A 25,936-nucleotide genomic window follows, 5' to 3' on the forward strand; every position below is an offset into this window, starting at 1 on the left:
TGAGAACATCTGTAGATTTGACAAACCTGCTTGAAAATGAACCAGTAGCACAGGTTCCTCCACAGCAATAAAGAATAGCTGCAATGCAATGACTTCTGATCTTATTAACTGAGGGACGGGAAATAAACTGCGATTATTATTAAAGAAAATATAAACATTCCCGCAGTTACTCTCTTTCCCCCAGGCTCGAAAATTTCCAAATATCACAATAATAATACTAATAATCCTTGCATTTGACATAGCATCTAATCACATCTTCGAGACGACTCAAAGTGCTTCACAGAATATATTGTAATGTGAATTGACTGTGTATTTTGTGGGCGAAATAATGCTTCTTGTCAGGTGCTCACACAGCAGCAGAACTATAGTGAGAAGGTAGAAAACAAGAGTCTCTCCCGGGGAGTCTCGCCTCTTCCTTAGGACAAACATTTCTGTTCATCTCTGGGTTACTTTGTGTATTACGCAACACTGAGTTACAGGGATATATTGTTTCTGTGTATATTATACAACACACTGTGGGTTATTGGCGCACACGGCTCCTATTTATATTCAATAATAACGTGCACCATAAAAGGCTCTGAAGAGATAAGAGGCTGTGAGTTAGGGTGGCTGAGGAAAATACAAACCTTGTACAACATAAGCCCATCTGTCATTTTCACACCGGCCACCAGTCTAACAGAGACCTGGGAATGCGCTCACCTTTCTGACTGTGTTGCTCTGGAGGTCGAGCTGTGGTGAAACAACCATACACAGCTTATATTTACTTATTATATATCGGGCCACAAAATATTCAGTCAATTTACTTTACAGTGTATCCTGTGAAGCGCTTTGAGACGTCGCGAAGGCGTGATAAGGCGCTGTATCAAATGATAGGAATATTATCATTATCTACACCTGGGTGGGAGCCAGAGGGGGTAAGTGGCCGGGAACCAGCGCACGGAAGGTCCAAACCCGGACCAGGTGTCAAATAATTCCCTCTGAAGTGACGTGAAGCTTATTTTTCTGATTCAGGTCAAAGAAATGGTCCCAGTCTCGGGGTCTCAGATTTCCTCGTGGTTTAACCATTGAGACGCGGGTTTCTCTGGAGCCTCTCAAATGGTTAAACTAAAACACAAGTGGAATTCTGCTGCCACCTCCTGGTACTCAAAGAGAACTGCGGGGCACCTTTGCTAAGTTCTTCCGCAGTCGGTCGGTCAAAAAGCGTTGCAAATGTTGTTTACTGCTTTAAATACAATGGAATACGCACTCTATTCTTAAATAGGGGTTGCACACTGCGTAGCTGATTCCGGGGGACTATGAGGTGTAGGTTGGCAAGAGCCAAGGCTTGGGGAACACTAAGTGTCCTGCTGTTTGTCCAGCTTGGACCACCCTACTTTATAGAAATCCGATTTGCAGGATTAACAGGAATAAGTGGGAAGAATCCATGCTCTCAATGACTGGTCTGGCCACCTAAGTTCGGTCATTATCAGTACCTTGGAGTACCCCAAAGCTCTTCCAGCGCCTTGGGACATCCTCCCAAAGTGAAAGGCGCTTTACAAATGTAATTTTGTTGTTGTTGTTGGTTCAGGAACAGGATTATTGAGACTAGTAATTGCTAGGCACGTCACCTTGGAGTCAGTACAGCTTCAAGGAGATCTTGCTTCCCTTCCTTCTAAGGAGGATGTTTGTGACGTTTGAGTCACTTTGATGTACTAAGCTCTTTGCTGCACTGGCCATGTTTCGTGAGATTCTGCAACAGAGATGAAGGTCTGAAGTTTTATGGCCGGCACTTAATCCACTTGTACCTTTGTAAAAATGATATCTTTGTAAACCACCCTTGCCTATGTCAGAACGCTTATGTTATCTGTCTGTAATCTTGCAGCCATTACATCACTGCAATTCCTTGCGTTTGTCATTTCCAACCCTGTCCCGGGACAACACTGGGTGCTTTTCATGAACTGAGAGAGGGAACTAAAGACTTTGCAAAGGTTGCAAAATACAGCGTAGCGGGCACCTGTGGGGAGGAATTATCAATGTGTGCGAGGAGTAGGGTCTCCTGTTGGTTCTTGAATCGTTTTGCCTGGTCACTGACTTACTCTCAGATCTTGTGCAGGTCTATAATTCCCATTAGTTCCCACAGATCCTCTACATTCATCAAGTGTCAAGTCAAACTTTCATGTTCAACATTGCAATTCATTCAACGACAGTGACGTTATGACTCTTTATTAAACAAAACTCTAAATGCTTTACTTTCGCCGTGAGCTACACACAGCAAACGGGTTTTAGTTGCTCTCCCCAAATCTAGTTGGTAAAGGCACCGACTTGACTGACTGCCCAACGCAGTACAGCCACGATAGCTGCCGGCTTTGTGATCTGTGCTGAGGTCGGTCGGTCGGTCAGTCAGTCAGTCAGGGCAGCAAGTTGAGATGCTACATTTGGCTTTAAGAGGGTTACAGAGGTTAAAATCAGCCACGGGCCTGTGTCTGATCGCTATTCAGTGACACATGTGGATGCCCAGTTTATCACAGTCAACTCTCACAGTCAATATTCACACTCCAACAAATAGGGGGATGTACCACAGGCTGCCCAGCAAATGTGGAACTGACCCATAAAACCGCAGAAAATAAATCTCACACCTTTTAGGAGAGGTGTGAAGGGAAGAAAAAATGAGAATAGCTGTGAAGAAGAAAAAATATTATTATTATTAAACACATTAATGTCAAATTGCCACAGGCAGAAAGTCAACGGAATTCACATGTAACACAGCCCCCAATGGGAATTTAAACTTTCTGCACAATAAGTGGGTCACAACCTAAACCTTGTCATCTGTGGTTCTTGGCAATATGCACAGGAGCTGCCGTGCTCTATAATACGCACACAGGGGCTGCTCTTCTCTGTAATACAGCAGCAACTTACATTCGTATAGTGCCCTTCTCAAGAGGTAGTGTCCGGGAGCACTTGAATGCACACAGAGGACACTATTCTCTACAACACATATACAGGCAGCCATTCTCTATACACAAGAGATGCTATTCATTATAATACATCGGGGTTGTAACCTCTGTAATGTACTGCAAACTTACTGACCCAGTCGCACCCTTCAGTCAGCAGGCACTGACCCGCTTCATGTCAATAACAACAACTTGCATTTATACAGCGCCCTTCACCCAGGCTAGCGTCCCTTGCACTGTGTGCCCCACCATTGGTGGGTGTGCCTTCAGCCTTGCTGCCCCTGCTCTCTGGAACTCACTCCATCAAGGAGTCCTTCTGACGTGCCCCCGTGCTCCCCAATTTCAAAACCAACCTAACAACTTGCCTCTTTGGCAGTGCTTTCAGTCATCTCCGTGCCCCCGCCCCCCCACCCAACCCTTCAGCTCCCCTCACCCACTCCGAGCCTATGTAAAACGCCTTGCAATGTGAATGGTGTGATATAAGTGTCAATTGTACGCAGTACTTTGCAATATACACAGGAGCTGCTATTCTCCAATAGTGTACATAGAGGTCACTGTTCTCCACAGTATACACACCAACCGCGATTCTCTACAACATACAGTGCTGTGCACAGGAACTCACATTTCATGTGATATAAACAAAACAACAACAACAATATTACATTTGTAAAGTGCCTTTCACGTCGGGAGGACGTCCCAAGGCGCTGGACGGACAGAGTTTTGGACCCGAGCTGGGGGGCGAGATTGGGGAGGATGGAGGGCAAGGTGGTGGGGGGTGGGGGAGGGAAGCAGGGGATCGAAGGCACGGTCGAAGAGGAGGGTCTTGAAGGTGGCAAGGGAAGGGGCGAGGCGGAGGGACTGCGGGATAGAGTTCCAGAAGGTGGGGCCAGAGTGGCAGAAAGCCCGCCTGCCAAGACCATGCTCCCCCTACCTTAAAGGCAAACCTTCCATGTAATATACCACCTCTTCACATCATCATAACGTCAAAGTACTTCACAGGATTTACTGTCTAGTGTAGTGACTGTGTATTTCGCAGGCGAACGTGGCAGCCAATTTGTGCACAGTAATGTCCCTCAAACAGCTATTAAGCGACTCACCAATTTTATCTTGACGAGAATACTGGGAGCAACTCCCTTCTCTTTTCGAACAGTGCCACTGGAGCTTTTAACGTCTACCTGACCGAGCAGAGGGGTCTGCTGATCCCTGCAATATATACACAGGGGCTGTTATTCCTCATAATAATAATAATAATAATCCTTGCATTTGATAAAGTGCTGCTATTCCTACACAATATTTCCTATTTCAAAGCAGGAGATTCAATCAGGCTGTTGATTCCACCATCAGCAGCTAAATAAACCAACACAACTAGAAATACCCCCAAATTTTGCATTAAATAACAGATGTAGTAGAAGCAGGAGTGCGCTGAAAGCATCTATGATTCAAATGACAGTAATAATCCTCTGGAACATCATCTGGATCCACTGAATTTTAACATGTTCCACGCTCTGTATAACACCCCCAACCTCAATCTGATTCCTGTTCCTCGTGCTCCTGGGTTTCGATGCTGCAGTTTTATCCAAAAACTGAACTGAGGCAACAGCCAGCAGGTGGAGATCTCACAGTTCATTTCTGTGGTTTCCCGGCACTTAAAACAGCGGAGCAGCAGGCAGTAGGTGCGACAACTCTTTTCTGCACTTTTCGGAACATTAAAACTTTTCCCTCTTTGCTGTTTTAGCAAGAAGCGGTCTGAACTGTATAAGCAGGAATTGTCAGAACGACTTGTCTCCCTGAACGACAGTCACTGTCCAAGAGGGCAGGTAGGTTTCTGGTCACAAGATCACTTCCTCTTGTTAATAATACTTAGACCATAAAACCATAAGATGTAGGAGCAGGAGTTTTGCCCCTCGAGCCTGCCCCGCCCTTTAATAAGATCATGGCTGATCTTCTAACCTAATTCCATTTACCCGCCCTATCCCCGTATCCCTTAATCCCTCTATCCTTTAGAAATCTATCAACCTCAGTCTTGAAGATGTTCAAGGACTGAGCAACCACAGCCTTCTGGGGAAGAGAATTCCACAAATTCACTACCCTCTGAGTGAACAATTTCTGATTATTATCCAGTCATTTATGCTGAAAAATGGGTGTGTTGAGGTCATGAATGGCTTTCGGTTGCTGTGCCCCCATTGCAGTTGAATATTCTGGTTCATTCACCCCCCGACCGTACACATGAGGATTGGATCCTTGGCTGAGGTACCAAAGGGTGCCCGATGGCAGCTCAGAAGCTTGGCAGCAGGAAATTGGCACAAACAGTTAAGAAATAAAAACGACAACCATAGAACATTTTGCCTACAATCCTTGTTTTTTTTTTGAAAAACAAGAGCCAAACAAAGCTGTTGTGAGACTTTGATGTAACGAAGAGCTATGTGCAAAACAGCCCCAGAACAAACTCCAGGAAGTAAAACATTGACTTGTTTACTGTTTATGGTAATTTCTCCTGCTTTTAAATAAAGAATAATGGTTACTGGGAGTGATTACCAGGCAGTAATCGAATCGCGGATTCAGATGGTTCTGAGAGCAGAACTCGAGTGGATTGTAATTATGAGCTGTGAGATTTGAGTCGAGTCCTGAAATCACTCCCTGGTATCGGGCGTTATTTATAATCTGCAGTGCTGAGGTTTCATGTGGGTGTTTGGCTCTGGGTTTGGGACCAGCAGCAGCTGTAGGTGTGAGCCACATGGCTTGGGGAGCAGACACCAGATAATTAATGGTCATGATGTATCCTGAACAAAGCTGCAGCTGAGAATGGGCAATTCAACATCTAACCAGAAATGCATCTTTCGGAGTAAGTTACAAGGATTCTGTTCTTATCGAGGGTTTGGATGGTTTACATGAAAAAGACCATCTGACCTCGGAGTGCCAGATGGGGCAGTTAAAAGGGAACTTGACTCTACTCATGCTTTCTCTGACCTGAGGGCTGGATGGGACCGTGTAGAAGGAGCTGTATCTACTGCGTGATGATAAATCTGAGTCCTTCACACCTGACTGAAAGTAAAAGAAGGTGGGATGGGAGTGGGGGAGAGGGTATGATAACTTCTGAAGCTTATTTTGCTGCTGCTGAAAGAGGTTGTAAAGTTTAACAAATGACTGCATCAGGAGACACAGGAGTTGGTGAAAAGTTTATAGGAATTTAAAATGCACTGTTCACACTATTTTGTCCTGACCAACAATCCATCAGATATAATTGGTCATTCACATCATGGCTGTTTGTGGGACATTGCTGTGATCTAGTTGGTTGCTGCGTTTGCCTATGGATACAGTCACTACTGTACAGTAATTCCTGTGAATAAAGCGCTTTGAGACATCTTGGCGATGTGATAAGGTGGTGCTATATCGAATGCAATTACGTATTATTATTACATTCAGAAAGTCCATTCACAAAGTGGAGTTCAGTCCAACGCTGGGACGTTGCTGCCCTGCTCGTGTCCCTGTGGTGGATTAAGGGGCGGAATGTTAAAGTCCTATGGGAAGCACTTGCACAGCCTCTTGGACAAAGCTGGGGAATTAAGACATGAGGAACTCGGGAAAGACTAAAGAACTGGCCCTCTGTAAACAAAACTAGCATGTTTTTGACAAACTTTAACATACTGTGACAGCAGGTCAAGCTAATTACAGCCATGGTGTACGTATTGCATTCAGCCTATTAACTGCATTCTCCAATGATTTATTTCTGTGTTTTAATAAAATCCAAGAAAATACCTCACCTGCAGTTAGAACTAACTAGGAAACATCTATTTGTACTTTTCAAGCAGTCTGGGTGGGGGGTTCCTATGCAAATATCAGTTAAACCTATTGATCAGTGATTAATGCCACTGTATCTTGTGTAGAAGTTCATGCCAGCACTCAGCTCCAAGCCTACCCCAATGATGCTCATCTTCAGAACATATAATAAGAAATCCCTTTATACATAATCCACCCACAAAATACACAGCCAGTCCTCCGACTCCCTGTTCCTCTCAATCTCACACCCTACATATTTGACCGTACGTTTGGTCATCTTTCCTGTCGCACCCACTTGGCTCCCATCCCCGGCTCGGGTGCTCAAGCAGTTCTGTTAAGCATTTTGGGATGTCCTCCTGACATGAAAAGCCCTATGTAAATTGGTATTGTATTGTGTGCAGTTTTGGGTGCTATAGTAAAGAAAGGATAATAGATATGGAGAGGGTGCAGTACAAATTCACAAGAATGAATCTTCAGGTGAGAAGATGCAGCTGTGGAAGGCTGGAGAGATTAGCACATTTTCCATGAGAGCAGAGCAGGTTGAGGGATAAGGGATGTTTAACACAATGAAAGGGTTTGAGTGGATAAGCAGTGAGAAACTATTTGGATTGGTAGAAGATTGAGGACAAGAGGGTGTGAATTTGTTTGATTATAACTCAGGGAGTGAAAGGGGAAATTAGGAAGAATTATTTTCTCCCAGATCAGAGGGGTATCAGAATAAGAAATGATTTGCTGGGGTTGCTGTGGAGCAACGTAATTTGGGGGGAATTTAAAACAAAATGAGATAACTGCATGCTGAGGAAGAATATTAGAAGACATAGGAAAAAAGCAGGGAACTGGGATAGACAGAGGGTTCTATTGGAGGGACAAGCCTTGTAATCCTATAGAGATTTGTCTCATCACTGTAAACAAAACACTGAACATTCGGGCCATTGTAACGTGGTGTCAGCACCTCTGGTCAATGGTCACTATGGTCAATGCAGATTATCCCTACTGCAGTAATAGCCTTGGAAATTCCCCTCAATTCGCATCTGGAATAAATCCCAGATTTCTCGCTGCCTATGAATTTCCTCTCTGGTTATTTTCCTAGTTGTCAAATAAGTTGGGAAGAACTCCGGACACAGAGAGTAGGCACTTCTCGGTGTTTTTCCGATATGAACAGTCTCCGATGGCACTTAGACATTTTGTTTTATTCTCAGCTTCTTTTTCATGGAAGCGAGCAGCATCACTGCAACGAGGCACAGTGTAATATCAAAGTGATGGATCTTGTTCAGCAAGTGGGAAATCAAAATCTGCCCACCAGCGCTGCTCAAGACAGAACAGCTTAGCTGCTTGCTCTAATGTTTAAATTAATGTTTCATTATGTTTTTTTATTTTCTACTTGAGATTTCCAAATAAGCTTCAACATCTGTCTGAAACACTGTCCCATCAGGTGTCGCAATTCTCTCTCTCTCAAGCCCACGACAAGCTGGTTGGATGATTAACAGTGTGATGTGCGTGATATGAATTTGCAGAGATGAGTGCGATTTTGTTAGTTGCTCAGGGCCTCCTGGACGCCATTGTTTCACTCGCACTTTATTTCTAGATGTTGATCAGGAGCGGGAATCCTGGCCTGTTTTTCCACTTCTTAACCCAGGGTTACGGAAGTCAATTGTAGCCCAAGTGTTGTGAGATGAGGTCATGGACTGAAGCTGGAATGTCTTGATCTGCACAGCTCAGTTGACTAGTTGGGTGCGTTTTTTCAACGGTGTCATGAGGAAACCCAGCTCAGCATCACTTTGACCAGCAACCACTGGCATGGTGAGCGTAACAAACAACCTTTTTTTAAAATTAATCTCTTTGGTATTTTTGGATGCTTTGATTTGAACAATGAGCCCTGAGGAGTGTGTGTGTGTTTGTCTATGTATGTGTGTGGTGTGTGTGTGTGGTGTGTGTGTGTCTATGTATGTGCGTGTGGTGTCTGTGTATGTGTGTCTATGTATGTGTGTGTGGTGTGTGTGTGGTGTCTGTGTGTGGGTGGGTTGCACAGATGCTGCCAGTCGGGACCTCACTCGTGTGGCTGTTCTTCAAGTATGAAGATGGACTGTCAGTGTCAGCAAGCGCCCAATCCATGGTCTATAGCCTGCTGATACTAACAGTCCAGGAATAGGCATTTAGTAAGATACCAGGCCAACAATTTTAGGAGAAAACATTATTATTCAGGTTCATAATCAGATCCAGGATGAAATTGTTTTACATGAGGCCACATGATGTTATACCCTCACCCGGGAGGGTGTATCACAAAGAATATTCCAAAATAACACAACAAAAACATAGCTAGCGTGATAGTTAATTACCAAAACCGACCTTGCCTGCTCCTTGGAACCACTGCATGCTCCCAATAAGTTGATAGGCCTCTGAAAGACGCACACTACCCAAGAAGAGGACAGTTTTGATGTTGGTCGAACAATGCCACCTACGCACTGGATTGGCTCCAACACTGGTTACATATTGGCAGAGTTTCTGGATGCTGATAGTTAATAAGGCTTATTGGAAACCAATATGGTTTCCGGATTCAGGAGACCTCTGATGGACGCAAACACATGTTGCCTTCAGCTCGTTCCCTGCTATAAAGAAGCACATTCATTGCTCATTATAACAGACATTGTGTAGGACACTCGAGAGAACAGCTCTGATACCTTCCACTACTGTCAGTTCAGAATTCTGTGGTTTCAGTGAGATAACACCAGGAGGTGTGTGGTATGCTGAGTATAAAATAGCTTTATTGTGGTTTTGCTGGAGGATCTCAGCGTGCTCTGAACGAAGACGAGGGCTTACTGGAGTTCTTGAAAGTGTCTTGCTTCCCGTTTCTTGGCGTGGGGCCTGAGTTCACTGTGTGAATGCTGTGCAAGGCGTTTGGCTGCTGAGAGGCAATAAAGCAAGTTGCGTTGAATTGTGCGGGAGAGTACATTTCGTGCTTGGGAACAATTCACAGCGAGAGAGCTGAAACAAGAGAAAGAACAGGAAAGAAAATAGAATGGGATGATGTAAACACTTGTCAGGTCACTGCAAGTCAGCACTTTCTTTTCCCTCACCACCACTCCAGTGCTTGGGACAATCAAATACAAGTTAAAGATCCGAAAGGAATATCTCCTTATTCCCCATCGACAATCCTCCAGATAAATTGATTATTGATTGCAGCTATTTATGGGAAATCACTGCGCCCTAATTTGGCTGCTGCATTCACCTACAAATACACAGCCTTTTACAGAAACTTTGAAGCATTTTGAGACATTTACGTTTCACACCTATATTCAATTTAAGGATTATTATTATTTATCATAACCCTCCCTCTGCTCCCTTTGTTTCCAAAGGTCTGGATATGGCACTGGACAATTTCCAGGACATAGTTAAAGTGGCCATTCTTCATGTGTGGACCCAGATAGTGAGTGTTGACAGGATATTCAACTGCAGGGAGTTGTAGTGAACCCAATCCTGTCCTTACCCCATATCCTCACCACATCCACACACATGCCTTCCACTGGGAGGATGTCACTGGATATCGACTGGAAGCAGGAACCCTGGCTGATGTTTCCTTTTTTAATTGAGGAGGCATAAGGCCAATCGTAGCCCTGACTGATGCCCTCGCTGAGCTCAGCTAACTCACCAAAGCGACATTTCAAAGCTGAAACCTTCCCTGTTTGTCTAGCTCAGACTCACAACACGCAGTGCTTCTATCAACTGAGCCAGTGGAGTTCAAGTGACCATTTTATCATTCTTCGAGCAGTACCCTTTGTCAGGGAGAAGAGCTTTGTGGTTGTCTTTTGCAGTACACAATCTTTTGTTTCTGTTACACCAGATGATACCACAATATGCTGGAACTGGGGACAAGTGGAACAGGAACAGATGTCTCTCCAATTGGACCCTGGGGGTGCTGAGAGCATGGAACAACTTAAAGGAGAAATAGTTTTGGGTAATAACAGGCAAGCTGCACACTTCCTGTACAGTGATGCTCACTTCAGTGACTGGGTCTGCCCAGAGTTGCACTCAGGGGTGTAAGCAAACACCCCCCCACCCACACACAGTGTGCTGAAGGTCAGAGCTGCTCAGAATGAGACTGGTGACTGGTGCTCACCTGGGGGAGGGAGGCGGGCAGCTGTTTATTCCAGGGATGAGGGTGGTGGTGGTGGTATTTATTTCGGGGCCGAGGTTATTGTTTACCCCGGGGGTCGGCTGCTGTTTACCCTGCGATTGGGCAGTTATATCTGCCCACGGAAAGTGTCCCCCCAGGTACAGTGTGTGTGTATTTCACTGTACTTGCTCTGACACTGATATTCACTATCCTCTATCCTTTTGAACTGTGGAAGCGATTACCTTCTTTAACCATCAGCCGGTGAGCAGTTTAACTGAATTCAGACGATACAGAGTGTGCATTTCCTTGCATTCTGCCTGCGCTGCAGGTGTGGCTGTGTGGCTCCACAGCAATAAATATTTAATTCCTTTTGTAATGTAAGTGCAGCCTCAGCACAAGCTACTGGTGGGGTGGCGAGGTCATGTGATAAAGGAAAAGCAACACACTCAATTTGGGTGATGTGGAACAGCATGGGGGGGTGGGGGGGGGAAGAGCGCGAGGGGAGGGGGTGTCAGTAAAACTGAACCAGGCGTTAGTAGTGGTAGCAGTGACCCCCACAAAATGCTCGTGCCATCCACAGAACGCAATGTTTGCTTCAATTTAACAATGACCAAATCACACACCTCTGAGCAACAACAGTCATGTCCTTGATGAATCAGTACCCCTAATCCTGTCCCCACTGATTCCCACATCCCCATCTACACTAGCCAGTGACCGCACTCCTCTTACACCCAACGTGTGGAAGATGTTCCTGTCAGTCAGTCCAGTGAATCTGTGCACCATTCCCGAGATCCCCCTCAGTTACAGACCGCAGACACACAAATTGCCCCTGGTATTTTGCTGGTACGAGGCTTACATGCACTTACTTTTACAACTCGTAAGCTTCCATGAGATAATCCTTTGGGACAATACCAACGACACCTTTCAGCTCTCCAACCCACCAACCGTACGAATTGTATTCCTGAAAAGAAGGAGAAAGGAATTAAATGACATTGTACCTTTTCCTCTCTGTTAAACCAGTTCTATGTTATCCATCTTCTCCTGATGGTGATGATTAATGCTGGGTCCAGGTCCATGGCTCTCTCTTGTACCTCATTCTAATTAAGCCTTGGGTAGTCTCGTGGAGTCCTGTAGCTCAGTGGTTAGAGCACTTGCCACAAGTAAGCGAGAGGACCTGTGTTCAATTCTTGGGCAGGGCGAAATATTGGGCAAGTTTCCTTACTCCACACACGCGCCTCTTCACCCAGCAGTAAGTAGGAACCCGGTTGTTAGTCGATTAGCGAATTGCTTTTCCGTGGGGTAAAAATCCCTTAAAAAAAGTAACAATTTGGTCACTCAATCCATGACTGTTTGCGGGACACTGCTGTGCGCGGTGTTTGGCTGCTGGGTTTCGCCCTCAAAATATACAGTCAATTCACTTTACATGAAGCGTTTTGAGACGTTTTGAAAACTTGATAAGGTGCTGTATCAAATGCAAGGATTATTATTACTACTACTATTATTACTATAAAGCTATGCTTGGCTTAGTTTGTACTTGTCCAGGAGTGACTTTTTACTGCATTTTGTGAACCCAAAGTGGTAGAGTCACTCAGTTTGAAAGTCAGATTTGAATATAAATTATTAACATTGCGCTAAGCTATTCCCTGTTGCAAACTAAGAAGTGTCTGAGAAATTATTTGCCGTTCTTGCCTGGTTATTGCTGATGTAATTTCAAGTCAGCTAATTACATAAATGCCTCCGACAATCGTTAAGTAAAAAGGGAACAAAAGACAGATTGGAACACATGCAGACCATACAACCCAACGCCCTCGCCTCTCCATCACTGCTCCACACTGTGCCAAACAGCAGCAAAGTGAAGCACCATAAAACCCCTAAAGCTCCCATTTCTAAAACCTTTAACAGTGCCCACATTAAACCGTGCAGATGTTTTCTAATTATCCTAAATTTGCAATAAACTGATCCAGGTTTGGAATCCTGATCAGCCAGACCTCTGGCTGCTGGGACTTTGATTAAACACCTCTCTGTGAAGCACACCGAGCATAACAGTCTCTCTCTGGTGATGGTGTACATATCAAAACCTCTTCCAGCTTTGCCTCCCTGTTTCCCAGCTTTGTAGTAACAGTCAGAAGGGGAATTGGCACCACGCACTCACCATATTACGGAATGAATTGCACCATTAGGGCCTCGATACTGAATGAATAACAAGTGGCTAGTGAATGCTATCAAACACACTTTGTGCTTGAGCGACACATTGTTAAGTGACTATATCCAGGTACTCCTCGGTGGCCTGGCCTCTTAGCCTGCTGCCAGCACTGAATGGGTAATATTTTTGCTGACGCCTATTTAAAGGCTGTTAGATTTTGCCATCAAGTCTGTGCTATAAGCTGGTTATAAGGAGCTTGCCAGTGCAAGAGGCACCATCCATCAAACTTAAACCAGCAAAACCACCTCACGTTTGATACATAGAAAAAAAAGCCCAATGAATCAAACAACCTCTTGGATTATGATTGCTTATTGCTGTTATTACTGCTTACTAATAACGTAATCATATTTTACATCAGCCACAACGGCACTCGGTGACGTGACCTGTGCTGTAAAGCATGGAGCCTGCAATAACATTTTGGTAATGTGGCTGCAATAATAGATTAGCATTTCGCAATGAGGCACCTTCCATTCATTTATGCCTCTGCAGTGTGAGAATCAATCCCACGCTCTCACACCTTCTCAGATCAGACTTTGGGACATGAAAGGCACTATATAAATGTAAATTGTATTATATTTGCCTGTGATGATACCTTGCGGAAAAAAAAGGGCTGGAATGGAGAACGACACCTGATTCTGTGTCTCGATCTCTGGAGAAGGTAAATGTGGGGCCAGGTGATGTGAAGGCTGGATTTCTGGTTCGTGTAAAGGGAGAGGTGAAACCTGAATAGTCCACGATTGAGAAACAATGGCGGGGAGGGGGTGGAGTGTGGGAGACAGACACTTTAACTGTGAAGTCTCTCGTGGCAGGGAAAAGGCCAGCTTGCGGTTAACAATCTTGGAATGTAATAATAATAATAATAATCCTTGCATTTTAAATAACTTCTTCCACATGGGTAGGACGTGTCAGAGTTCTTCACAGGATTTCACTGTGGGATGATTTTGTAGTTTGGACACGGCAGCCAATTTACACACAGCAATGTCCCAAAGCAGCAAAACCAATGACCATTATTTTAAATCTGAGGGATTGTCAGCCAGGACTCACGAGACCCTCCTTTTCCTTTTTGAATAGTGCCATGGGAGCTTTAACAAGGATGGAACCCGCAATAATGCAGTGCTCCCCCAGCATTGCATTGGAGTGTTAGCCTCGACTGTCATGTCAAAGTCCTAATGTGGGGTTTGAACTTCTGACTCAGCGATGAGAGGGCTACCAACTGAGCAAGCTGATACCTAAATGTGTTGTACCTTTCCGGAGAGCACAGCTTACAGTGAAAAAAAATGGCTCAAGGCTCCATTCTGTAACATAATCATCACTCCAGCTTCAGTAGTTATTATTAGGTCATGATTTGTGATGCCTTGTTTGATCTGATGATGACCACTGGTAAGTTTCACTGTTCTTGTCCAGTGAGGACAACAGTATTTCTCAGGGTTGGGAACATGCTTACACCTGAAAGTCTCACCGGTGAATAAAGTAGGCTGATCAACCTGTAATATTGTTTTGAATTACTATGGAGATGTATAGCAATGCGTTTTGGGTCGATGTAAACCTAGAGAGCGCTAGAGATACCTGTTCTTCCCCAGGAGAATTATATATATGTTCATGTGCAAGAGGTAATAAAAACGGCATTCAGCCCATCTGCTCACTTATAATAAATAACATAATAATCCTTGTATTTGATATAGCGCTTTTCATGTCTTCTAGATGTCTCAAAGCGCTTCACAGAATATGCTGTAAAGTGAATTGACTGTCTATTTGTGGGCGAAACGCGGCAGCCGATTATGCACAGCAATGTCCCACAAACAGTCGTGGATTGAAGTGACGAAGTTATTAATTTTCTTTTCTTAAGGGGTTATTATCAGGAGTGTGGAGTAAGGAAACTTGCCCAAGGTTTTGCCCTGCCAGGAATCAAACCCAGGTCTCTTGCTTGCGAGACGAGTGCTCTAACCACTGAGCTACAGGACTCCACTTCAGAGATTACATAAAATACATTCTGCTATGAACTTCATCCCACTACTTTAATCCCCTAGGGAATGGGCTACAGAGAGACTTCCTTAGGTATTCAAACAAAAGCTCAGGGAAAATGAGCATTATGTGGAGTTCACCTCCAGGTTCCTGGGAAGCAATGTGCTGTGTTGCAGTAGCTCAAAGTTCCTCGGAAGATTACCTCTCTCGAATCCTGGAACATTACAAGGGATACTTTTCTAGCAAAGCGACCTGACTTGGGGTTGAGCAGCTAATATGGAGCAACGACTGATCTGAGACTTAATAAGGTGAAGGATGGGCATCTCAGCAGATCGGAGAGGTAGGGAGTTGCGAGGGCATGAAGGGATTTGAAAATGATTGAGAGGATCTTGAAGTCAATCTGTTCGGTGACTGGGAGCCAGTGGAGCCTGGCAAGGACTGGTAAGATACAGAGTTTTTTGTGGGTGAGAATCAGGGCGGCGGAGTTTGGGATTAATTGGACTTTGTGTATGGTGGAGCTGGGGAGACCAGCGAGGAGGGTTTTGGAATAGTCCAGCCGGGAAGTGACAAATGTGTGGACGAGTGTTTTGGCTGCGTTGATTGTGAAGTCCAGATGGAGGCGGGCAATGTGTATTCAGTAAAGAATAAAAAGATGTTGGAGGGCTACTTGCACCTATAGCCTGGCAGTGACTCAAAGGCAGATAGAAAAGATAAAACATATTTTGCGTTGGGTTTCACTTGTACTGCGGGATGTAAAACTGTTAATAGCATTCTAGTCTTCTGTATTTCCAAGCATGCACTTTACAGAGCCTCAGTCCTGCCATGCAAAGGACCTATTACGTGAACTGTCTCACTATTTAGGACCGTCTTAAATACTTGGAGAAAGGAGAAACTTTGAGGTTAGTGGGGCTGAGGATCAATCTTTGCTCTCAGAGAACAACTTTAACATTTACCATTTACATGACAGACTTTTATGAAGGTAAAAATGATCTGGGATGTTAGTTGGGTTGTCAGTTATCGTGGCCAAACAGTTGAGACTGTAATAAAGTAGGCTAACTAGTCAGGCTGCACCTGGACTTGTGTGTGTTTAACATTTGTTCCACTCCTGAGGTTCCCAATGAGGTATGTATCCCTTGATTGTGTTCCTCACCATCATTAGCTAAGTAGATCAGACTGGACAAGCTCGATAACTCAGCTAGAATCAATCCACTGGAGAATACACTTTACTGAGGACAAGATCAGCTAACTCAACACAGACTAGGATTCGAATGTGATACCTTCCTAGTCTATGCACTTGTTTCGTATTGAACTGTGGTTTTACCAACAAAGTCATTAGAGAAGCATGCGACTTTACACTTAAAACTGTTGAATCTATTAATTGGTAACAATTTGTGTAAGTACGAAAGAGAAATAAACCTTCATAGTAAAGGAAATTGGAGCATCTTTTCCCCCACAAGCTCACTGGACCCTCACCAGTCTCTTCCATTTCTTCTCTAATCTCTTTGTCTGTTGTATGACTCATCCCTGAGTTATTTTCTTAGTCTCAAATTGTGCGACTCAGTTTGAGTATCTTTGCATCTCTTCCAAACAAACGATAAGCTATCTATGTCTCACCAGAGAAATTAGCAACAAAAACTTATCAGTCATCATGTTGTGGTATGTTATCCACATCAGTTCTTAACATTCCAAAATGAGAATTCTGGGTTTTTATTAGTGTTTTTTCTATCCTAAAGACACCCACTTGGCTTCACTAAGGATTTGAAGATTAGGAGTCACAGTGAAATACTGTCAAAGCAATTAAGGAAGCTCAGAGATACAGATGGAAGGTAAACATAAGAGACTCAATACATGACAGAAACCGGATTAAATTCTTGGCCTTCTTGTGATGATGCAAAGGGACCCAGATCAACAATTTCCTGGTAACACACGTAGCCACCAAACAGCACAAGAGCTTCACTAAATCTAAATTCCTCTCCTGCTCACAACCGATACCTTGTCACAGCTCAGTCTGGCAGCTATACATTGGGGACGCTGTCATGAACCTCCTGTTTTCTTCACATTTCCTCCCCAGAGTGATGATTCACACTGGTATCCAGGTCCAGGGGTGAAGTTACTCTCTAGTAGGTTGCACCCGTAACCATTCTTCATGTGTGTTGAGGCAGTGAATAATGGACGGATATTTGTTTGATGGGGAAGACATAACAGGTAAGCGCTTTCCTGTCAGCAGCTGTCATCCACACAACCGTTGTCTACATCTGCAGCCAAGAGTCGTAGGTTTGCAAGAAAGTAAGGAAAGGGTTAATGGCCGAGCCGTAGTTCCCACGCTGCCCTTCCCCAGGTTTGTGAGGCAGTCATGTGGTGCAGTTCCATTGTAGTAACAAATGATCCCTGCATTTGATATAGCGCCTTATCACATCTTCGAGATGCCTCAAAGCACTTCACAGAATATACTGTAAAGTGAATTGACTATATTTTGTGGGCGAAATGCGGCAGCCAAATACACACAGCAGTGTCCCGCAAACAGTCGTGGATTGAGTGACCAAATTGTTACTTCTTTAAGGGATTATTACTTCTGGAAAAGCGATCCACCAATCGACTAACAACCTGGTTCCTACTTAGTGCTAAGTAAGTAATAAGGTAAACAGATGCGTGTGGAGTAGGAAACTTGCACAATGTTTCACTGCCGGGGATAAGGCTTCGTCATGGTGTAAAAGGGTTTGTGTATAACTTTGTATAAGTGGTCATGTTGAAACTGAGGAGATACCCCATCCCCATTCTAAAGGCCACCCATTAGGGCTTCAGATAGAAATGCCAACTCTATGCTCATCTCAGTGCTGTTCTCCATTCTTAAATGTACATTTCTTTACTTGTTTGTAATCTTTTAAAAGTACAAATTTTCATTCAAGGCAAAGTGCTAACAAAGAAACTGATACTACAATGAAACAACAATTTATCTCATGGGTTTGGGGTTTTATGTATTTGATAACGTTCATGAGGTAATTTCCATGGGTGTCCTTCTTTAATTTTTCTTAATAAAATTTACTTTCCGTATATATATATATCTATATAAATAATGCATGAAATCCAGCGCCAGCCTAGAAGCACTTAAATTGCAGTCTGTTTATTCCATGATGCATTCCAAAGCAGCATAATTTCGCACTTATTTGTAAACAAGGCGAGCTATACGAGAGTTCAATAGTCTGCTTGGCATATTGTGATTTAGAAGGCACATTAAAATGGCAATCCAGTAATCAGAACATGCATCGAAGGGAGAGTTCGAGAAACGCAGTGCAGATGGGCTGTGCTGATAAATAAAAATCGTAGTGACATCAATCCTAAATTGTGTGGTGGTGCCTTGGGGCCACGGCTGGAACTTTATTGTGCGTGCAGCGGCTGGAATGGGGTGTTCTGGAGCTGGGAGATTTGTATTTCCAAAATGACTGTTTCTGTGCTGACGGTTCCAGCCTGTTCTGTGGACATTTCATTATACGGTTAATGTGTCTCTCCTGACCAAATTCACAATGCTTCCCAGATTCCGCTTTTGGGGAAGTACATTAAAGGCTCTGTACCCTGACCTCCCAAACAGCTCTGCAAAAAAATAAAATCTGTTTGCTTTTATTAACTTAATAATAATATTACAAAATGAAACCGCATGTCTCGATGAGGGAATGGAATTTGTTGGCTGAAAGAGGGGGTGTCTGAAATCAGGATATCTTTTAAATCTTAAACCACCTGCAGTGATTTATATTTTATTTTAATTCTGATATCATTCTCTCCCTCACACACACATTTTTGAAGATTTAAAAAATCTTGTGCTCCAAAAAGCCATTTCAATGTACAGATTCTTAAAGTACCAAATAGGAATTAGGCAGGTGGGCCTGAGGTCGGCCCTGCTCCCCTGACACCCACTTCAATGCCGGCATCTGTGAAGCTCGGGGTTACATCTGTCTTCACTTTTTGAGACTGCCAACTATTCAGATGGCCTCCTTGCCGGTCTCACCAGCTCCACTATCCACAAAATACAGCTAATCCAAAACTCCGACGTCCCATATTCATCCGTACTAAACTCCGTACCCCCATCACACCAGCTCTAGCCAGGCCCCACAGGCTCCCTATCACCAAAAGGATCAATTTCAAGATCCCCACATGTATCTTCAAATCCCTGCATGCCCTGGCACCCCCCTCTTTGACCTGCTGACTCCCCAACCCACTACCCGCTGCCTCTGTTCGACTGGCTCCGGCCTCCTGCTTGCACCTCGTGCCCCTCATTTCACCATCAGTGGCCGCACTTTCAGCCACTACACCCCAAAATCCTTCTTCTATCCCTTCACCTTGCCTCTCCTTTCCCACCTTCAGGTTGTGCCTGAAGACCTTCCTCTTCAACTGTGCCTACAGTCACCCCCCACCCCTCAAACGCTCTGGAACGCTACACGACATGAGGGACGCTGTGTAAATGCAATTTGTTGTTGTCTAATGGATTCAACTGCATTCAACTGCTGGTTCAAGGTGTACTGGTATAGTTCATGGTGAAGTCCTGTAGCTCTGGCGTTAGAGCACTCGCTTTGCAAGCGAGAGACCTGGGTTCGATTCGCGGCAGGGTGAAACTTTGGGCAAGTTTCCTTACTCTACACGCCTGATAATAATCCCTCAAAAGAAATAATAAATTGGTCATTTCAATCAATTACTTTTTGTGGGACACTGCTGTGCGCAATTGGCTGCAGCATTTCACCCACAAATATACGGTCAATTCACTTGACAGGTGAATCAAGCACTTTGAGACGTCTAGAATACATGAAAAGCGCTATATTAAATGCAAGGATTATTATTATTATTATTATAGCTTGTTGATGGTGTACTGGTGTAGCTGGATCATGGTGACTGGTGAGGCTGGATCATGGTGACTGGATCATGGTAACTGGTGTAGTTGGATCATGGTGACTGGTGTAGCTGGATCATGGTGACTGGATCATGGTAACTGGTGTAGTTGGATCATGGTGACTGGTGTAGTTGGATCATGGTAACTGGTGTAGTTGGATCATGGTGACTGGTGTAGCTGGATCATGGTGACTGGATCATGGTAACTGGTGTAGTTGGATCATGGTAACTGGTGTAGTTGGATCATGGTGACTGGTGTAGCTGGATCATGGTGACTGGATCATGGTGACTGGTGAGGCTGGATCATGGTGACTGGTGTAGCTGGATCATGGTGACTGGTGTAGCTGGATCATGGTGACTGGATCATGGTGACTGGTGAGGCTGGATCATGGTGACTGGTGAGGCTGGATCATGGTGACTGGTGTAGCTGGATCATGGTGACTGGATCATGGTGACTGGTGAGGCTGGATCATGGTGACTGGTGAGGCTGGATCATGGTGACTGGTGAGGCTGGATCATGGTGACTGGTGTAGCTGGATCATGGTGACTGGTGAGGCTGGATCATGGTGACTGGTGTAGCTGGATCATGGTGACTGGTGAGGCTGGATCATGGTGACTGGATCATGGTAACTGGTGTAGTTGGATCATGTAGAAATGTCCATACATTCTGAATCCTTTCTCACTAAGTAACTATCAAAAACTCCTCAAAATGTTAAAGACCTCTATCAGGTCACCCCTCAACCCTCTCTGTTTCAGCAAAAAAGTCCCAATTCCTCGTCTTCACTCATATGCCAAACCACTCATCCCCAGTATCATCCTAGTAAATGTTCCCTGCAGCTCCTCTATAGCCTTGAAATCTTTCCTAAGGTTGGGTGACCAACACTGACACAATATTCTAACTAATGATTTAAATAGGTTTAGCATTATGTACCTTTGCTCTTCTACTCCTATAGTATTTTACCACCTAACATACACTCCCCTTGTTCTCCTTATTCTTCCTCCCAGAACGTATAACCTCACATTTGTCCACATTAAATTTCATTTGGGGTTTTCCAATCTGTCTATTACCTCTGGATCTGCTTACAATCATCTTCTTCACTGTCAGCTACACTCTATTTTTGTGTCATCTGCAAACTTAGAAATTGTGCCCCTTAAACCAGAATCCAGATCATTTATTTAAATGGAGAAGAGCAGTGGTCATAACACTGACTGCTGAGGGACACCACTATTTAAATTGCTCTATTACGAATAATAAGCCTGTACTCCTACCTTCTGCTTCATATTCTTTAACTAACTTTCTATCCATTCTGCTACCTTTCTATTAATACAATGTGCTCAGTATCGTCTGTAAAGCGCTTTGAGATGTCTTGAAAACCTGATAAGGCGTTGTATCAAATGCTATTATTATAATAATATAATTACCCTCATCTATTTTCTCAGATATGTCATCAAAAGCACTGATTTTACCTTGTTTTCTCGCTTCAGTTAAGAGGCTCCTTTGAAAATCTGTAACTTACCTGTACATAATATACTTAGGGTTTATGGCGATCGACTTACGACTAGATAGGAATTGAAAAGTACAGCAGAGGAATCCAAATGTTTCACACGTTGCTGTGTGTGACATGCAACAGTCAGACTTCCCCCAGCATTGAGCAGGTGTGTAACAGGACTGACTGTCCCAACATTGAACAGGTGTGTAACAGGACTGACTGGCCCAGTGCTAAGCAGTTTGGACCACCCTAGTTCTCCTGCAGCTCTAACGGCACTGAATGATCTAATGAAGGGATACAAAGCTGAAATGTTTCATAAATTATCTGAAACCTGGAGGATAGATCCTTAAATCACATTGAGATTTTTAAAATATTTTATAATACATACTGTATGTTTTAGGCGGTTGTTTAATTTGCTTTCAGGTCTGTGCGTTTTTTGCCAGAAGCACCTCTTGATGTGGTAACAAACACTAGAACTCTCTGCATCACTGATCCGCGATGCTATTCACAGCGAAGAAAACTCCGCATTGCCGCAAGCTGGCAGAGTAATTCTATGGCCAATGCATATCATATAACTATTAAGTTAGGACTCAACTTAATATGGACATAATCTTGAGAAAGAAAGACTTGAAATAATGCATGCTGGTGAAAATCGATAATGTATTTTCTTTCTCCTTTTCCATAAAAACCCAAACGTTGCACAAATAAATAGAACAATGTTCAACATGATCACTGAACACAAATTCTACTCAATGGTAATTCTTGCAACGTACCCTGCGGAATTTAAAGCTCGGTAACAGTGCAGCAAATCACATAAATGTATTCTTAATGTTATCAACAGACTGTTTATATGCACTACAGTTTCAAAATGTACAGTAATAGAAGTCGCAAAAGCTTAGCACTGGAAACGCACAACTGCCAGGATTGCTGTTACAACTTTCTGTTCTATTAAATTATAAATTTGTTGTCTTTGTCCCATCTCATTCCCTCTCCCCTACCATGGTCATGTGCCATTCCCAGGGCAGACACTTACCATGGAACCTGGACAAATGGGTACAAAAACACTCACTGCACAATGATTTGTTCCAGTTTTGTTTGAAACTCCCAAATTTTAACTAAAAACATTTCTTGTGGAATTTGTTGCCGATTTGTGGGCTACCCTCTTCAATCCCCGTCGCCTTATTGTTGTCTTTCAATTCTCGTGCAGATTTCAAACAGGATTTTATCTTTTCAATGCTTTCTTCTTCTAAAGGCTTTGACTTTTTTCCTTCTACTGGGGTATGGTTCCATGGGCGCCAGAGTCACTCTCTGGCACCATATTCAAGTGGTCATTTTTCATGTACGAGTTCTGGCACTGAATGTTGGCTGGACATTGGAATGTGTGTGACATTACAGCTGAGTCCAATCCTGTCTTCAACACAATGTCTGCCAACATGGCAACTTCCAGGAAAGGGGGTGGGGACAGAGGTTACAATCAGAAGCCCGGCTGATTATTCTCCTTTTCTATCCTGAGGCCCTGAAGCCGACTTCTCATGAATTGAGGTTCTTTTACACACAGTAAAGAACTGCTTCCATCATTGCTCTCAGACAGCTGATCTTCAGCCTCATTTGTTGTATCGAGGGACAGTCAAACTTTTCCTCATTAGACCTCTGTCCTTAAGATAAATTATTCATATGAAAAAACACACCGCCCAAAGTATTTCAGACTTTATAAACAAGCAGATATATCTGTTTACTTAAAATCGAAAGTATATTTTGATAAAGTTAATTTCTTCACGATTTGGTACAGAGAGAGGAATTTGCCTCAATAAGTAAAATGTAGCTTCTGGTAGAGAAATTATGCATCAAATCAACTTATTTGGCAAAAGCAACAAAAGGAAACCAATATCCCCGGCTCTGATTTTCACACAAACTGCAGAGTATGTTGAGGACTCGAGGCAGCCATGTACTGATACTGTACCAGGGTTAGAGCCCACAGACCTACTTGGATAATCAGAACCCATCAGATGATGCAATGATCCATTCTGGGCTCAGCTTCCCATGTTCCCCATGTAACATTATGCATAACCTCAGTGATATCCTGAGGCTCTGTTTTCATTTATTGTGCTGCTTGTTATCCCCACTCGTGCCCTGTTGGTGCTGATTTACCCTGAGGTATAGTTACCTGTGGTAACCTCTGCCAACGTCAAGATATTGATCTCTCCGTTACTTGCTTATAAAGGTTATTTCCGAAACACAACATTTGCAAAAGAGATTTCCTGTTAGTTCCTCAAGATAGATTTTGTAAATCGAGTAAGGGGACTGGGCAGCACGCTCACTTAGAATAATCCTTGCATTTGTTATAGTGTATAAAGGTGAAACATCTCAAAGTGCTTCCAGGAAATTTGTTTAAAGTGTAGTGAATGTATTTGTGGGCAACCATAACAGCCAATTTATGCACAGCAATGTCACACAAAAAGCCCAAAAGTAAAAGTAAAATTTATCTGGAGGATTACTAAAGGACATTAGCTGTCAGTCCCTTCTCTTTTCTAATAGTGTCATGGTATTCTAAACGTTCACTCGAACAGACGGAGGGGACTTCAGTTTTAAGTCTCATCCAAAGTATGGCACCTCTGAAAGGTGTGCCACCCTAGTCTCTGGGTTGGAGTGCCACCCTAGTCTCTGGGTTGGAGTGCCACCCTAGTCTCTGGGTTGGAGTGCCACCCTAGTCTGTGGGTTGGAGTGCCACCCTAGTCTGTGGGTTGGAGTGCCACCCTAGTCTGTGGGTTGGAGTGCCACCCTAGTCTGTGGTTGGAGTGCCACCCTAGTCTGTGGGTTGGAGTGCCACCCTAGTCTGTGGGTTGGAGTGCCACCCTAGTCTGTGGGTTGGAGTGCCACCCTAGTCTGTGGGTTGGAGTGCCACCCTAGTCTGTGGGTTGGAGTGCCACCCTAGTCTGTGGGTTGGAGTGCCACCCTAGTCTGTGGGTTGGAGTGCCACCCTAGTCTCTGGGTTGGAGTGCCACCCTAGTCTGTGGGTTGGAGTGCCACCCTAGTCTGTGGGTTGGAGTGCCACCCTAGTCTGTGGGTTGGAGTGCCACCCTAGTCTGTGGGTTGGAGTGCCACCCTAGTCTGTGGGTTGGAGTGCCACCCTAGTCTGTGGGTTGGAGTGCCACCCTAGTCTGTGGGTTGGAGTGCCACGCTAGTCTGTGGGTTGGAGTGCCACCCTAGTCTGTGGGTTGGAGTGCCACCCTAGTCTGTGGGTTGGAGTGCCACCCTAGTCTGTGGGTTGGAGTGCCACCCTAGTCTGTGGGTTGGAGTGCCACCCTAGTCTGTGGGTTGGAGTGCCACCCTAGTCTGTGGGTTGGAGTGCCACCCTAGTCTGTGGGTTGGAGTGCCACCCTAGTCTGTGGGTTGGAGTGCCACCCTAGTCTGTGGGTTGGAGTGCCACCCTAGTCTGTCTCCATCTGGTGCTTGATCACAACCTTCAAATTCAGAGACAAGAGTGCTTCCCACTGAGGCAGAATACTGTATTTCCACCTCAGTTTGGCATTGGCATTTTTCAATGGTATTTCAGTAGATTAACACTAATTTCACGTTAGTTCTGAGTGATTATGCTTTGATTTAGATTTATTTTTACAGTTAGAAACATAGAAATCTACAGTGCAGAAGGAAGCCATTTGGTCCATTAAATCCGCACCAGATTACAGAGCAGGAGATCAGTTCAATCCCACTGCTTCATTCTGTATCTAACCAGTGTTGTGCCTGACCTGGAAATGCTGGACAGACTTTGGACCGCTCTTCTGTTACAGAGGCTCACACAAAAATTATTAAATGAAGACATTAAGACAACGAATGCACATGTATTTGTTCACTAATCACCGGCAGTGATTCTAACAGTGAGAGTTATGAGAAGCGCTTTGAAACGTTCCCCCCGGATGTGAACGATGTAAATGTAAGTAAATGCCTCCCGTGTTCTTTAAGTTTAACACATTTGCCAATGCTCACGTACAAATAATACAACAAATTAATATAATAATTTTAATTGCAACAGATTAAAACCGCTCTTTACTGTGACTGTTCTTCCAAACTCAGATGTTCCTCTGTTGTACAGAACCTTATTAGTTGCAAAACAGATCTCGTAAGTTCTGATTAGATTTTTTTTAAGTGGAAAGATTTCTCGCTGATTGCAGCAATGTTATAAAACAGCCCAAATTGGCAAAGAGGTGACATCACGGCCACACAGATGGTTTCCCTGGTTACGAGCCGAGAAAGCGCTCATTTCCGTGATACCCCACAGGCCTCCGACACCTGCTTTTTTTCCAGCCAACCCTCAAAGGAGGTCATCTGGAGGTCACGAGGGGATAAAAATCTGCGTCAGAATAATAAACTGTTTACTGCACACACTCACAGTGCGGCCGACGGGAGCTGAGGTTTACATAAAGGGATTTCTCCATTTACACAAATTACTTCTTTTTAAAATAACAATGGAAAAAGCTGCTCCGTGGGAGCAAAGCAGAGCAGCGCTCGGCAGGGCAGGGCAGGGCAGGGCAGGGCAGGGCAGGGCAGGGCAGGGCAGGCAGGGCAGGGCAGGGCAGGCAGGGCAGGGCAG

At 44.1% G+C, this 25,936-nt stretch overlaps 1 protein-coding gene across 2 annotated transcripts in view; it reads right to left on the bottom strand.

Annotated features, from left to right (window-relative positions):
- Positions 1–8,888: 8,888 nt before the first annotated feature.
- skap1 (src kinase associated phosphoprotein 1) overlaps positions 8,889–25,936 on the bottom strand; it is a 224,681-nt gene continuing 207,633 nt past the window's right edge. For both annotated transcript variants that reach the window (XM_007904379.2, XM_007904380.2), the window contains 2 exons: positions 11,685–11,779; positions 8,889–9,689 (listed from right to left, as the gene is read on the bottom strand). In XM_007904379.2, coding sequence (XP_007902570.1) covers positions 11,687–11,779 — 93 coding nt within the window. In that variant the 3' untranslated portion in view covers positions 8,889–9,689; positions 11,685–11,686. The remainder of the gene's footprint in view (positions 9,690–11,684; positions 11,780–25,936) is intronic.

This window comes from Callorhinchus milii, unplaced genomic scaffold, assembly GCF_018977255.1.
Source record: "Callorhinchus milii isolate IMCB2004 unplaced genomic scaffold, IMCB_Cmil_1.0 Scaffold23, whole genome shotgun sequence".
In the NCBI taxonomy this organism is placed as follows: domain Eukaryota; kingdom Metazoa; phylum Chordata; class Chondrichthyes; order Chimaeriformes; family Callorhinchidae; genus Callorhinchus; species Callorhinchus milii.